Source organism: Tenrec ecaudatus, chromosome 6 (assembly GCF_050624435.1).
Source record: "Tenrec ecaudatus isolate mTenEca1 chromosome 6, mTenEca1.hap1, whole genome shotgun sequence".
Classification (NCBI taxonomy): domain Eukaryota; kingdom Metazoa; phylum Chordata; class Mammalia; order Afrosoricida; family Tenrecidae; genus Tenrec; species Tenrec ecaudatus.
The window spans coordinates 67,072,751-67,087,630 of record NC_134535.1 but is presented as its reverse complement, the minus strand read 5'-3'; the positions used below and the strand labels follow the sequence as shown (position 1 = coordinate 67,087,630).

At 41.4% G+C, this 14,880-nt stretch overlaps 1 protein-coding gene across 2 annotated transcripts in view; it reads left to right on the top strand.

Moving 5' to 3' along the window:
* The window catches only part of SRGAP1 (SLIT-ROBO Rho GTPase activating protein 1), a 315,127-nt gene that overhangs the window by 275,640 nt on the left and 24,607 nt on the right, over positions 1-14,880 (top strand). The window contains exons 11-15 of one of the 2 annotated variants that reach the window (XM_075551344.1): positions 1,184-1,211; positions 6,400-6,433; positions 9,704-9,764; positions 10,209-10,286; positions 14,484-14,618. In XM_075551344.1, the coding sequence (XP_075407459.1) occupies positions 1,184-1,211; positions 6,400-6,433; positions 9,704-9,764; positions 10,209-10,286; positions 14,484-14,618 (336 nt within the window). Of the gene's footprint in view, positions 1-1,183; positions 1,212-5,784; positions 5,888-6,399; positions 6,434-9,703; positions 9,765-10,208; positions 10,287-14,483; positions 14,619-14,880 lie in introns of both variants that reach the window. The other variant, XM_075551343.1, reaches the window with a different exon arrangement.

The window sequence follows — 14,880 nt, the reverse complement described above, 5'->3', positions numbered from 1 at the left end:
AAGTCATAGTCAAGTATGAGACAAATGCTAACTGAGGCCTGGATCTGTGATGAGAAAGGCATTCTCTGGGGCTAACTGTTCTCCCCTGTTTAGCAAATAGATATTAACCAAATACTTCACTTGTGAATCGAGAGCAGGTAAGACAAGAGTAGTCCAGGGTTATGGTGTGGCCGGGCATGTTCTTCACTGTTTACAGCAAGCCAGCGCCGTCCACTATTCCAATTGTCTGTCCCTGTCCGTCTTCATCAGTACATTGTAATATGGTGGGCTGGGCTCCCGTTTGTGCTGCAACATGAATGTCCTCTGCCAGCTTTATTGTCAGACGGTTTCAGACCTGTCTCATCAGCTTGCAGTGCAACCAACCACCTGAACTGTTGGACCCACCCACCCACAAGCCTTCCCCAGCTCTAGCCTGAAAGCATGAAAGAGGAGGGAGCAGCCACCGAGACAGTCAGCTCTAAAACTAACTCAGATTGTAAAAGCACTACAAAAAGACAGGCCTGTTTGTTCATTTGTTTGTTTGTTAATCAGTCAAGAAGCCCAAACATCTAAGGAGCACCTGGTGTGGTAAATAAGAGGGAACGTTATGAAAGGCTTTTTTAGCTTACCGCTGTTGGTGGAATGTAACCCACTGCCACTGAGTTAATTTAAACCCATAGAGACCCTGACTATCCTTTTAATTCTTTATATGTTATGGTCAGCAAATGTCATTTCTGAATTTAGAATGCAGTCTCTCGCCCAACCTCTCCATTTCAAAATATAGAAAGAACATCAATGTAATTTAAAGGAAATTAAGTTCTCCAGCCCTGGTTGAGTCCCAACTTCAGCCCCAAGAAATAGTCAAAATGGGGACTAGCTAACAGTAAAATTTAGGGTGGGTTTTATTTGTAACTCTTTGAATCAACCACTAATACCAAGCAGTCATTCTTAAAGAAAACAAACCCAAAAATAAAGGTAAGAGCTCTATATACATCACATTGCTAGGTGGTATGTTTTTCCTATTTATGGAATTTATTAAATTTCACCAATAGTTTTTATAAAATACTTATAAAATATATGTGTTATTTATTAATATGCTTCTACCAGAAGGGTGTGAGTGATTGTAACCTTGGGATCAGGTAAGGCAAAAGAAGTGCATTCTACCGATGCCATCACCTTACTTATTTTAATTTTGTATCTGCAGGTCATAGAGCTGAATATATGACTACAAGGTAGGAAAACATTTTCTACTGACTCGTTACATCTCTCTTTTTTTCTCTGACAAGAAGCCGTCATTTAAATGCTGCAGGAAAGGATGTATTTTGTGAATGTGCGTGGAAGATGGTTTTGAGTTTGACAGTGCTTAGCAACATGAAATATGTGGGGTGCTCATGAAAACCAATGGGATTGTAAAGCTCCTTAATAAGCAGGTTCAGCAATAAGGAGCTAAGGTGACTGGGTCTTGGTTCATTTTGCCAAAGCATGCTCAGTTTCTAGAAGTCATCTGACAAGACTGTTGGTTGAATAATTAAATTAAGCAATATCATGGGTGTGTCGGCTGAGTATGGAAGTAGAAAGCGTGACTCCTTTCTTCCTGCTTCTACATACCTTGTGTTATAAACATTACCTGAGGGCGTTAGCTCCCTGCTCCCTTTTAGTTCCCTTTTAAAACTTAGCTTTTAGCACCTACAAACACGTTACCCTTCTTGTTCTCGTCCTTCTCCTGGTCCCCTTTGCCGTTGCCTGAAGGATTTAGACACTACTGCTAAGAAATATGTTTTTGGAGGCCGATTCACATTTGGATCAAGGACATATGGGCAACTTTTATTTTCCTATATTGGACGGCAACCAGGGATTATTCTAATTGACATAGCAAGATTTTTCTCTTTTGAAATGGGGTTTTCTTAGAATACTGGGAGGTGTTTTGCAGAAATGGACAATTCTATTGTCAGGGTTCTGTAATGAATGTTCCTCCCAGGGGCTCTGGTGGTGTTGTGGGTTAAGCATTGGGTAAGTAAAACCCACCAGCTGCTCAAAGAAAGACAGACGGAGGCTCTTTGCTTCAGTAAAGCCTAGATGTAGGGTCGCTATGAGTCAGAATTGGCTTGGTGGCAAGTAGGTTTGCTTTGTTACAGGTCCCTGGTGGTATTAAGTGGCTGCTAATCTAAAGACTGGCAGTTTGAACCTACCCAGGGGCACTATGAGAGAGTATCCCGGCAATCTGCTTCTATATAATCAATCTACCACAGCCAGGAAAACCCAATAGAGCAGTTCTACTGTGTAACGCGTGGAGTCATCGTGAGTCAGAATCAACGCAATGGCAGTGGGATTTAGGAGTTACTTGTGTGGGATTGTTTTTTGTTTTTGTTTTTAAATATTTTATTATGTCTAACAAAGTTTATACAGCAAATTTGGTTCCCATTTAAGAATTTCTATACCAACTATTCAAAGGCATTGGTTACATTGTCGTTTTCATCTATTTCGCTCCAGTTGCACCGCTCTAGTACCTTAGTTTCCCATACCTCTTTACATTCTCATGTTGGCTTTAATTTTTTTACCATTTTGTCTCATAGAGATGATTTTTTTCATAGGAGCTCATGATTTGTGAGTGATAGGGCTTTTTTTATGAGCCCTTCTGTTATTTGGCTAAAAGAGAACCTTGGGACAACTTCAAGTTAAAGAGTATCGCGGAGTGATCATCTCAGGAATCGTCTGGCCACAGCAGGGCCAGTAAGCACAGGTGTCTTTACTTTACAAAAACCATTTTATTGGTGGAGGGCTCTTAAAATCTTATGACAGTCTATCATTCAATTGTATTAAGCACACTTGTATATATGCTGACATCAATATTTCCCAAACAATCTCTTTCCACTTGAGCCTTTGGTATCAGCTCCTCTTTTTTTCCCTTCCTTCCCCCACCCTCCCCTCTCTTGAATCTTTTATCAATTACATATCACTCTTGTTATTTCATGTCTTACACTGTCTGTTGTCTCCCTTCACACACATCTCTATTATTCATCCCCCTGGCAGGTGGGCTAGATATCCAACCTTGTGATTGGTTCCCCCTAAATATGAGTTTCTTGAGAACTTGAATTCTGTTCTACATTTTTCTTCCTTGATCAGTGTCCACATTTTGTGACCCTGACTAAAACAGCCAGTATTGGTAGCTAGGTACGATTTAGATCTTCTGTTCTCAGGGTATCTTCAGAACACGGCTCCCTTAGACTATAGAAAACAGTTTCATCATTGAGCCTCTACTCAAGTACTCCCTGAATGCAAAAACACTTTGTTCTAATAACCCAGCATTCTGTGATGCTCAGCTTCCAGACACGATTTCTGAAGACAAAATGGGTGCATAAGCAAATGTAGTGAAGAAAGCTGATGGTGTCCAGCTATCAAAAGATATAGTCTCAGGTGTCTTAAAGACTTGAAGACAAACAAACGGCCATTTAGCTGAAAAGTAACAAAATCCACATGGAAGAAGCACACCAGCCTGTATGATCATGGGGTGTCAATGGGATCAGGTATCGGGCATCAAAGACCCAGAACAAAAAATCATATTAATTTGAATGAGTGGGAGTACGGAGTGAAGACCCAAGGCCCATCTGTAGACATTTGGACATCCCCCCACAGAAGGTTCACAAGGAAAAGATGAGCCGGTCAGGCTGTAGAATAGCACCGATGAAACACACATCTTTCTTCTAGTTCTTTAATGTTTCATTCCCGCCCACTATCATGACCCCAATTCTACCTTACAAATCCAGCTAGACCAGAGCATGTACACTTATACAGATAAGAACTGGAAACACAGAGAATCCAGGACAGATAAACCCACAGGACCAATAATGAGAGTAGCAATACCAGGAGGGGAAGGGGAAGGTGGGAGGAGAAAGGGGGAATCCATCACAATGATCTACGTATAACCCCCTCCCAGGGGGACAGACAACAGAAAAGTGGGTGAAGGGACACATCTGTCAGTGTAAGGCAGCGGTTCTTAACCTGTGGGGGTGAACAACCCTTTCTTAGGGCTTGCCCAATTCACAACAGTAGCAAAATTATAGTTATGAAATAGCAACAAAAATAATTTTATGGGGTGGGTCATCACAACATGAGGAACTGTATTAAAGGGTCATGGCATTAAGAAGGTTGAAAACCACTGGTAAGGCATGAAAAATAACAATGATTTATAAATTATCAAGGGTTCAGGAGAGAGGGAGGGAAAAAATAAATGAGGAGCCGATACCAAAGGCTCGAGTAGAAAGAAAATGTTTTGAAAACAATGATGGCAACAAATGTAAAAATGTGCTTGACACAATGGATGGATGTATGGATTGTGATAAGAGCTGTATGAGCCCTCAATAAAATGATTTAAAAAGAAAACCATTCCATAGGATTATTTTCTTTACTGAATCGCTGGTCTCCTTTCTCTTTTGTTTCAGATGATTAGAGACCAATAAATGTATTTCAGTTGGCCACTTGCAAACTTTTTAAGACTTGTTTTTGTTTTGTTTTCAATACTGTTACTGTGTTAGCAGGACGTGGTATTTTACCTGGTAAGGGAGACCGTATTCCCTTCTAGTCACTTGCCAAGGGTCCTTCTACCCTTTCAAGCCTCTTGGGACTTCAAGCCTCTTGGTGCTGCTCTCTGTACATCCTTTAATCATATGCTCCCACCTTCTGGGGTAGTCTTAGAATTTAGCTATGGAAGACTGTATCAGCAGAGTTTTGGTTTTTTTCCACATCCTCAGTTGGTTTGGAGGGTAATGTCTTAAGAAGCTACTCAGATTTTCATATAAAATCTTGGGATTCTGTTTCTAAAATGACCTTTCCGAACTTTAATGAACCAAAAGAGTCATTCTTCCTAGAGAGTTTACAGCTCCACAAAGGCTTGACCTGATTTCCAGATGTGGCCTACGACCTTGACTAAACCTGGCCATTAAGGAGCCCTTCAACCTGGACAGTCCAGAAACTTGTAGTCTACTCAGCACAGTTGAAAAAGTTGAGTCAGGTCATCATAGCTGTCAGTTTTCTAGGAGAGTCAGCAGAGGAGAGTCCCTCTGTCCAATTACAGTACTAGATTCTGCGGGGTTTCTAAATACGGTGCACTACTGTGCGTGTGCTAGAAAGACCGACTTGAACCCATCGAAGCGCACAGACAGACTGGGACTGGAGAAGGGTCCAGAGGGAAGTCAACACGTGCATTTTAATGGTCTACAATATTCAGGCACCGAGACATTTTGTTGTAAAGAAATAATTCGTGTGAGCCTTTTTTTTCATTCTGTCCATTAATAGTTATTGTTGCATAAGATAAAATCTCTTCAATAAACAGATGATATACAGTTTGCTTTGAATAACTATGTTGGAACTAACAGTATGAAATTAAAATCTTATATGGGGATTTAAGAGCCCTGGAGTTTTAACTGTCTGACTCGTAAACGAAATAACATGGACCTGGCTGTGTAGCATTTGATGAAATAACTTACAATTCCATTTGCTAATGCTGAACTTGTTTAAAAAAACAAACCAGCAAACAAATGCCAGCCATTTGCATGACTGAATTGCTCCTATGAGTCGTTTGTGATGCAGGAGAAGAGTCGTTTGGCTGAAGGGCTCCTATGACTTGTGACAGGGAAGTACAAGTGCATCGATGGTGAAGAGGCGGGAATGGGCTCCATCAAGGGGTGGGGGTGGGGGTGGGCAAGGACTCCAAGAACTCCCGGGTTTGGTAATTTAGATGTGACCTCAGGGTGTTGCATTTATTGTTTGATTTCTGTCATGCTCAGTAATTATATTCCCTTCCCGTAGGCCTCCAAATGTTCCCCCTAAGCCCCAGAAACACAGGAAGTCCAGACCCCGCTCACAGTATAATGCTAAGTTGTTTAATGGGGATTTGGAAACATTCGTCAAGGTACTGGCACCAGCCATCTGGGTGGCTGATCTCCCCGCTTCTGACTATAATGGCCTCAGCCTCTCATAAACAGAGGCAGGTCATTATGTCCAAGCCTGTCCTGGGGCTCTCTGCTTTCCCAGAAAATCAATATAATATTTCCTGAAGTCAAAACGGAAAGAAAATTTGGGTTGAGTGCCTTCATAAGAGGGAGTAAAAGTAGGTGCTATCATCCTAGGGACTAGAAAGCCCCTTTCTTTATTTACAAAAAAAAGGGATTGGACAAAAGAGCAACCTAATCAAATGTTTGTTGTTGTTTTTTTAATTGGTGCAAAAGAGATGGGCGGAGGAATGCTCCCCCTTAAGGCGTTTGTTATGTTAGCTCAGAAGCACCTCAAGAAATTTGATTTCCCATGACTTGAGGAATTCGTTATATTGGATCAATTGTAAGGCCCTGTAATCTATTTCTTGTATCTCTGCTTTGTTTACTCTCGGTCTTCTTTTTCACCCTGTATTTCTGATAATGCTTCTAGCCGAGGACGAAGAAACTCGCACACGAGACACCAGGTATAGTGCTGCAGGGAAGTGAGGCCTGGCGGCTTTCGCTCTTGGGATCATTTTTCCATTCGTACCCACGCTTGGTTGTTGTCATTAGATGTTGTTGTAGTCTTTAAAAGAAAAATGTTTGCAGTTGGAAATGAATCTGGTGTATAAGTAGGTGTTTTTAGAGAAGAATGATAGAAATCAAACACTGACACCGCACATGGCCCGCTCTGAAAAGACTTGTTTTTTTATGTAGTGCATTTTGCCAATGTATCAAATTGGAGTCCATACGTTTTGCCAGTGTATCAAATTGGAGTCCATACGTTTTGCCAGTGTATCAAATTGGGCTTGTCTTCAGGAAATTCCCTGTTAAATACCTGATATGTGGTTCCTTACTAGATTGTGGCGTTGGTGTAAATTATACCAGAAAGAGAGGCTTTCTTTCTCGTTTATGACTAACACATTTTGTGGCCTGGCCCACAATACTTAGTCTAAATTTATGTGGGAACCTGTATCATCAATAACCACCTTCCTGATATGTTAACAGTTATTTTACCATATTAAAAAACATTATATAGATAAACTCATGGTTTAAGACCATGTGTGCGTGTGTCTGCCTATACATGTACACACAGATAGATACATACATGTGTAGCAAGATAAAGACTTGGGCAGCCTTAAAATTTAGTTTGAACCCTGGAATTGCATGAAGTCACTCAGCAACCGAAATGCTCTATCGACAATCCACTGCCTTCAGCCTAAAAGTCAGAAAAGCCTTATTGGCTCTAATTTAATATAAAATTATTGTCAAATGTGATTATCTTGTTTCCTAGCTTATAAGCAGGAGCAAATAAGATGGAGAAAGGGGAACATGAAAATGAAAGCAGGAAGATGTGCAGCTGCTGACCTGGCAGAGAAAGAGGCAGATGAGTGATTCCAATATATATATATATATATATTATGAGAATGACCATATTAAGTCTTCTCAAGATTATTTATTGCTCATGATGAACAGTTAAACCAAGCACAGTTACTAAAGAAAGAGTAAATTAGACATCATGCAGCTTCATGTATGTGAATTGCGTGGAGTTCTTTGCCATCCCAAGATGCCTCATTAGTCAGTGAGTGGTAAACAGTGATGGGGACGCAGAGGTTTCTACACGTCTGAAAAGTGCTTGACTAATTGAGACATTCACAACATCACTGTGAGGCAACAAGACTGAAAAACATGTTCCCTCTCTTTTCCACAAAGAAACAGATACAAGATTTGTGTGTCGGTGGGTGGAAGGCAGCCTGTCATTTCACATCCTGTAAAATATTCCTACCACAGCATCTGGCATCTAGAAAATGCCCTGAAAACATGCCGTGCACACACAGCACAGACATACACACGCTCTTTTTAAACGACAAAATGCATTGCATCTGGGTGAAAGATCGATCAAAAGTTAAATGATTAGCAGTTACCTGTAAAGGACAAAAAAAAAAAAAAATTCCCCAGTAAAGTGAAAACGGAAAACATTTTTATTTAGAACTTTCTTACTGCAAATATTTTCCTTTTGGGGACTTTTGTTCTCTTTGTTGTAATACTAGGCCCCTCGGAGGTATGCGCACTAACCTTCTAGTTGTTTCACCTAGAGTGAAGTAGCCATTGCCCCTCTGGACGCGGGGATTCCCTGACCTCTTCACAGAGAGGTAGCCCTGGCGGAGCAGTGGTTACACGTTGGCTGCTAACCAGAGGTCATTCGTGTGAACCCGCCAGCCCGTCCAAGGGAGAAAGACAAGGCTCTACTCCATCAGGAATTACAGTCTTGCAAACCCACTGGGCAGTGCTGCCCTGTCCTGTAGAGCTGCTTGGAGTCAGAATCGACTCCAAGCTCATGAGGGAGAGTTCATAGAAAGGTTACTCGTAAAGCATACTGTGCCTTAAAGAAAAACCTCTTCACCTGTGCAATTAAGTTTTGTTGTAACTGCATGGCTGTTTGTGAGCCAACACGTCCACATGAAAAAGGTGTTTTTTTTTTCTTAAAGCTCTTCTTTAAGAAATTAATAAAATTTACACCCACTGCCACAGATTAACTAATTAGATATACTTAATGCAAACTCCAGAAGTAATCAGACCATTCGCTGGTTTAAACACTGGTTAGATTGTCTGGAAACCTAAATTAAAACTGTTCCTTCCTAAGAAAGGTATCACACACTCTCAGCAGAGTGTGGCGTTCAAATGGCGGAACCACGCAGTCCCCAGGCCTCTCCCCACTGCTTACCTGGAAAACTTACTCGGTAGGGAATAGTTCTCATATATGAAGACAGCCAAGTTCTTTGGTTCCCGAATGAAATTCCTCAGGAATTAGTACCTGAGTACCTGATGTCAGCTAATCATTTTGAAGCCCCCAAGCTTCCTTTTACAGATCGAATTCCTGGAAGATCAGAGCCCTTTAAAAAGTACATGCCGTCTGTAACCTTCTTTAACTACATGGAGTGTGCATGGCATTGATCCATGGTTAACTGTGTCCTCAGCAGCTCCTGCATCTCATTTGTCATCTTACACACATTCTCAAGCATTTTTAGAATTCACATTTGCTCAGCAGCATGCAGTGACTGGGTCACAAGATGTACAGAAGAAAAGCCAAAAATGCCCCTTCCTAAGGAAACAAGACTAAATGGGCTATGCACGTGTACAGTCTTCTCATAATGCTTAAAACCTGACCCCAAAAATAACAATAAAAAATCCTTTAGGGTGAGTAAGTTCTGGTGCAAACTAAATAAATCCAGGACAAGTTGTGAATAATTCTGGTATCCTGCAGCTGCAAACCTGGAAGCCATTTGGTAACCGTTGTCAGCAGCAGGGCCTGCTGGCAGGCATCTGACAGGGAGGCTCCCTGAGGTCAGTCAGTACTAGCTAACACACTATGATGACAATACAGAGAGTTCTTTTCGGGCCAATTAAAGATTGACTGCTTAGATGAATAACCTTTAAAAAATGCGTGATTCATTTATTCACTTTAGCCCATGAGCCTAAATATAAATAAAAGAGATGAATTTGCTTTTGAGCTCTCCAGACGTAACAGACTGAGTTGAAACAAGATTGACTTCAATGTATTTAGTTTGGTTTGCACCAGGACTGAACTGTGCCTTGTTTAAATATAAATTTTCACCTCCTATTGGGGGGAGGGGAGGGTGTTAGAAATCTGCAGGGTGAAACCCACTCTTGAGTTACCATTAAACTGTGAGCATTGCTGTCCCAGGGGATGATGTCTCTCCTTTAAGGGTAACAGTTCCCCTCTCTTTACCCAGGACTCAGGACAGGTCATCCCCCTCATCGTGGAAAGCTGCATCCGGTTCATCAATCTCTATGGTAAAGCACAGACTGGGATTCTTTTTCTTTTACTTTTTTTTTCCTAGCCCTGGCCCTGGCCCTGACCCTGGCCCTGACCCTGGCCCTGGCCCTGACCCTGGCCCTGACCCTGGCCCTGGCCCTGGCCCTGGCCCTGACCCTGGCCCTGGCCCTAGCCCTGACCCTGGCCCTGGCCCTAGCCCTGACCCTGGCCCTGACCCTGGCCCTGGCCCTGACCCTGGCCCTGGCCCTGGCCCTAGCACTGGCCCTGGCCCTGGCCCTGGCCCTGGCCCTGGCCCTGGCCCTGGCCCTGGCCCTGGCCCTAGGGATTCTTTTTCTTAAAGAATCACTAAGTATGTTTACGTAAATGTGTCTTGCTATTGAGCATGCTGTTGGGGAAAGGGGAGTGTTTAAGGATGAGATGGAATCTTTTATTTAACCCTCTTTCCTTTCTGTTCTTTTCAGGTCTTCAGCATCAGGGAATTTTCAGAGTTTCTGGTTCCCAGGTGGAAGTCAATGATATTAAAAATTCCTTTGAGAGAGGTAATGGCACGCCTGAATGTTCTGAGCAAGCCATGTTACCAAGTCATGATGTTTTTAGACCAAAGTGACAGACGTGTTCTTTTTATCTTCATAATCTTTCTTTTTTCGGTTTACTTCATTTGGATACTTCCCTTAGGTTTGCTTCTTTAGAATAGCTGAGAAATAAAGCCAAAGCCACAGTCAGTTGCTTTGAATCCACTCCCTCTCCTGGCAGCTCCCTGTGTGTCATAGAACTGTTCTTCATTGCCTTTTTTTTTAATTGTATTGGGAGCTATTACAGCTCTTATCACAATCCATACATACATACACGTTGTCAAACACATTTGTACATATGTTGCCATCATAATATTCCAAATATTTTCTTTCTACTTGAGCCCTAGGCTTCAGCTCATTTCTGCCCCCTACCCCCACCCTCCCGCCCTGTAAATATCTTGGCTAATACAAAGAAGGGTAGTTTAATAATTTGTATTATGGGGAGAGAACATTAGAATGATTTATGATTATGTATATACAGCTCATTTTACAAGTGATTTTACCATGGAAATTTATGATATGTGAATACTCTATAGAGAAAACCAATGGAGAAAAAAAGAAGAAAGAAGCCAAACGACCAATGGTTACCATAGACCAGTGGTTCTCAGCCTTCCTAATGCCACCACCCTCTAGTACAGTTCCTCATGTTGTGGTGACGCTCCCCCTCCAACCATAATATTGTTTTCATTGCTACTTCATAACTGTCATTTTGCTACTGTTATAAATCAGGTGACCCCTGTGAAAGGGTAGTTTGGTCCACCAAGGGTCGCCACCCACAGGTTGAGCACCACTGCCATAAATGAAGGGGAAAGAATTATTGCTTAGGGGGCATTGAGTTAATGTCAATGGTGATAGAATAATTTGGAAAAGGATATCAATAATGGTTGTACAATATGAAGAGTATAATCAATAGCACTAAATTATACAAGTAGAAGTTGTGGAATTGGAGAATGTACTGGTGTGTATGTTTTTGCCACAATTAGAAAAATAATTACAGGAATAACGACTATAAGGAAGAAGAAATTTTTTTGTAATTTAACATGGTGACAATTGTACAACTCTTCTGGATATGATTGAATTATTGAATTGTATGACATGCACCTGGAATGCTACTAAAACTGAAAAAAAGAAAAACAGTTATTATGAATTAGGTGAAGTTTACAAAGCAGGTCATCGGTGTTATATTTAGCAATTCTTACACATTTCTTTCAACTCCTCCATTGCAGTCCCCTCAATGTACCATCTCATATTCCAGTTTCTTCCTGTGTTCCCTTTTCCCAGTCCTCCTCCTTTCCTAATCCTCCAAACTTTGTTGCTGGATAAAAGTTATCCTTGTTATCTTAAATGGTTGATTACTTTACTACAGGATGGGCTCAGTTCCAGATAGAAGAGATGAGTAAAAGACCTGAGCCTCAGAGCTCCCACCCAGCTGCCTCTTTTAGACCAATAAACCTGGTCACTTGGATGATTTTGAGTTTAAGTCCACATTTTTCTCACACTCTATCCAGGACTTTCTCTTGTAATTCTTTTCAGAGGAGTTGACAGACATAGCTGGGTACCATCTAGTTCTTCTGGTCTCAGGTTTGTGGAGACTGATGTTTGTGTGGTCCTTGAGTCCATTGGACTGATTGTTTACCCATGTCTTTCAGTTTTAATCACTTCTTTTTACTGTACTTTAGATGGCTGCTCTTGAGCTTTTAAGACCCAAGTGGCTCCTCACTCAATTAGGATATAGGACATTGTCCTTGTGACGATGTTATGCCAATTGACCTTAGTGTCCCCCAAGACTGTGGTCCTGATCCTTCAGGTCCAACAGTTCATTCCCTCAAGGAGTTTGGTTATATCTGAGGAGTATTCATCACTTTGTGTCATCATATTTCATGACTGTATTTATAGCAAAGATTAATACTCACATACAGCTATCCTCTGTTAAATATCTATATGTATACACCCACTCTCCATCTCACACCTCTTTAGCCTGCATGTCTATCTAAGTATTTACTCATGAATCACCACTGTTGCAGGATTATATATACTAGGAGATCCCCCTGAACACATGTGTGCATGCAAACACACACACACAGAATACTTTTTGTCTTTTTTCCCCCTAAGCTATATGTTTAATTTTTTTTTTTAAAAAACAACCTTATTACCCCCCACCCACCCACCAAGTACTCTCCGTTACACTTAATACATTTGTCAAATCTGCGATTCCATTCTTGGAAACATTTCTCAAACTCATCTGTTTGGATGGCTGACAGCCCCTCCACCTCCTTCGTTTTTGTCTTCACCTCTTCTACGTCATCAAATTGCTGTCCTTTCATGTTCATCTTCATTTGCAGAAACAAAAAGAAGTCCCACGGAGTGAGGTCAGGTGAGTGGGGCAAGAGAGGCATGCTGTTTTGTGCCAAAAACTGGAGCACTCAGATAGCTGTGTGAGCAGGTGCCTTGTAGTGACAAAACCCATCCCCCTTCTGCCACAAATCAGGCCTTTTTTTGTCGCCTACTGTTAGGCTATCTTTTCAGAACCTCTAAATCGAAAGCTTGATTAATAGTTCAACCTGGTAGAACGAACTCCAAATGCACTATCCCCCTCACATCAAAAAACAAATGAACAATTGTCTTAATCTTTGATTTCACGTGACAAGTTTTCTTTGGACGAGATGTCACTGGCTTGATTGATGTTTGCTTTCGGGGTCATAACAATAGCATCATGTCTCCTCACCTGTAATGACGTTGGAAAGAATTCTGGGTTGATTGGGAACTGTCCTTTCAAAGGTGAGCATGCTTCCACTCGCCACTCTTTTTCCTGGTCAGTCAGAATCCGAGGCACACATTTCACAGCGACCTTTCTCATTCCCATATCTTCTATTAAAATTCACTGAACTAAGCTCCAAGATCGTCCAAATAACTTCCCCATCTCTTCAATGGTCTGTCGTCGAGCTTTGAGCACAAGTGCACAAATTCTGTTGACATTTTCGTCCGTTTGGGAAGTTGATGGACATCCAGAACAGGTTTGTCATCAATCGACATTTTACCTTTTTTGAAATGAGGAAACCACTTGTACAGTTGAGTTTTTCTAATAGCTCTGTCCTTGAAAGCTGTGTTCAACATCAACAATTTCTGCGGCATTTTCCCCAAGCAGGAAACAAAATTTCACAGCCTCACACTGTTCTCTTAAAGCAGCCATCATGAAAAGGTTTAAGTGAAACTGCTGTCATGAAAAATCTCACTGTGATGCCACTGAGTGCACTAACTCAGAGCAAGTTGCTGGATGCTCGCCTAGTGGGAAAAATGTTTACTACAAAAGCTCTGCCTAATGGAGCTTTTTTTCTCCCCATTTTTGGCAGGGGTACCCCCTTGTACAACCATATTTGCCTCTGTTGCCTTTACCTCTTGCATACCTCTAAGAGTTCATATTCCAATGCCTGTGTCTGATTTCAAAACCTCCCACTGCACAAGACAGCTTTCAAATATGCTCGAAGCTGTGGGTCATGACCCCTTTGGGGGTCGAACGACCCTTTCACAGTGGTTTCATGATTCATAATTACAGTTATGAAGTAGCAACGAAAATAATTATGGTTGGGGGGATCACCACAACATGAACTATGTTAAAGGGTCGCAGCATTAGGAAGGTTAAGAACCATTGCTCTAAGCGCTAACTTGGCCACCCTGGGAAACAGCTGTTTATTTATTCCAGTTTCCAGTGTGCACCATTCAGTGAAACTTTTGATATTCTGATACTTTTTTCAAACCCATATGACTTAGGCAGGCAGACTTATATTGTATCTTTTACCCACTGGGATAAGAAACACTGAGAATATATTCGAATTCATGTCAAACTAAGATTATAAATTTTAGCTTTTAAAAAATGAAGATTTTAAATCTCACGATATTTTATTTTAAAATTTGGGTGACTTGTAAGGGATTATTTGGTATCTCAAAATAATAGAAGCACTATGTTACCCACCTATACTAAGGCTAATCATGGGGTGGAATAGCTAAATCAATTATTTTAATTTTAGTACCATATACTCTTTCGTAAAGGGTCATTAAAAGGTACATGTATACATAGCAGTATGTGTGTTCCCAGAAACATATTTTTGTTTGGGGATAAAAAAGAAACTGCATACAACTGATTTTTTTGTATTGTTTTGTTTTAAGGTGAAAACCCTTTGGCTGATGACCAGAGTAACCACGATATTAACTCAGTGGCTGGAGTACTGAAGCTCTATTTCCGTGGCCTGGAAAACCCCCTCTTTCCTAAGGAAAGATTTAACGATTTGATTTCTTGTATCAGTAAGTGGACTTTCCTTTTTATGTCTTTTTTAGCTTTTAGTTGCTTCACTAACCAACTTCCAGGAAAGACACAGCCCCTCCCCCACGCCCGCCTCCCTTTACCACCAGATCTCTGAGACCACTTGTTTCATGCGTCATCCTCCCAGCTGTGTGGCCTCGCCTGCAGCTGAGAAGGACTTGCTCCTGAATGTCCCCGGCCTGGTAGAGGCCTTCCCACTTGATGGTGGAAAAAAGCAGCAAGGTAGCTTTCACCACCTAAGGA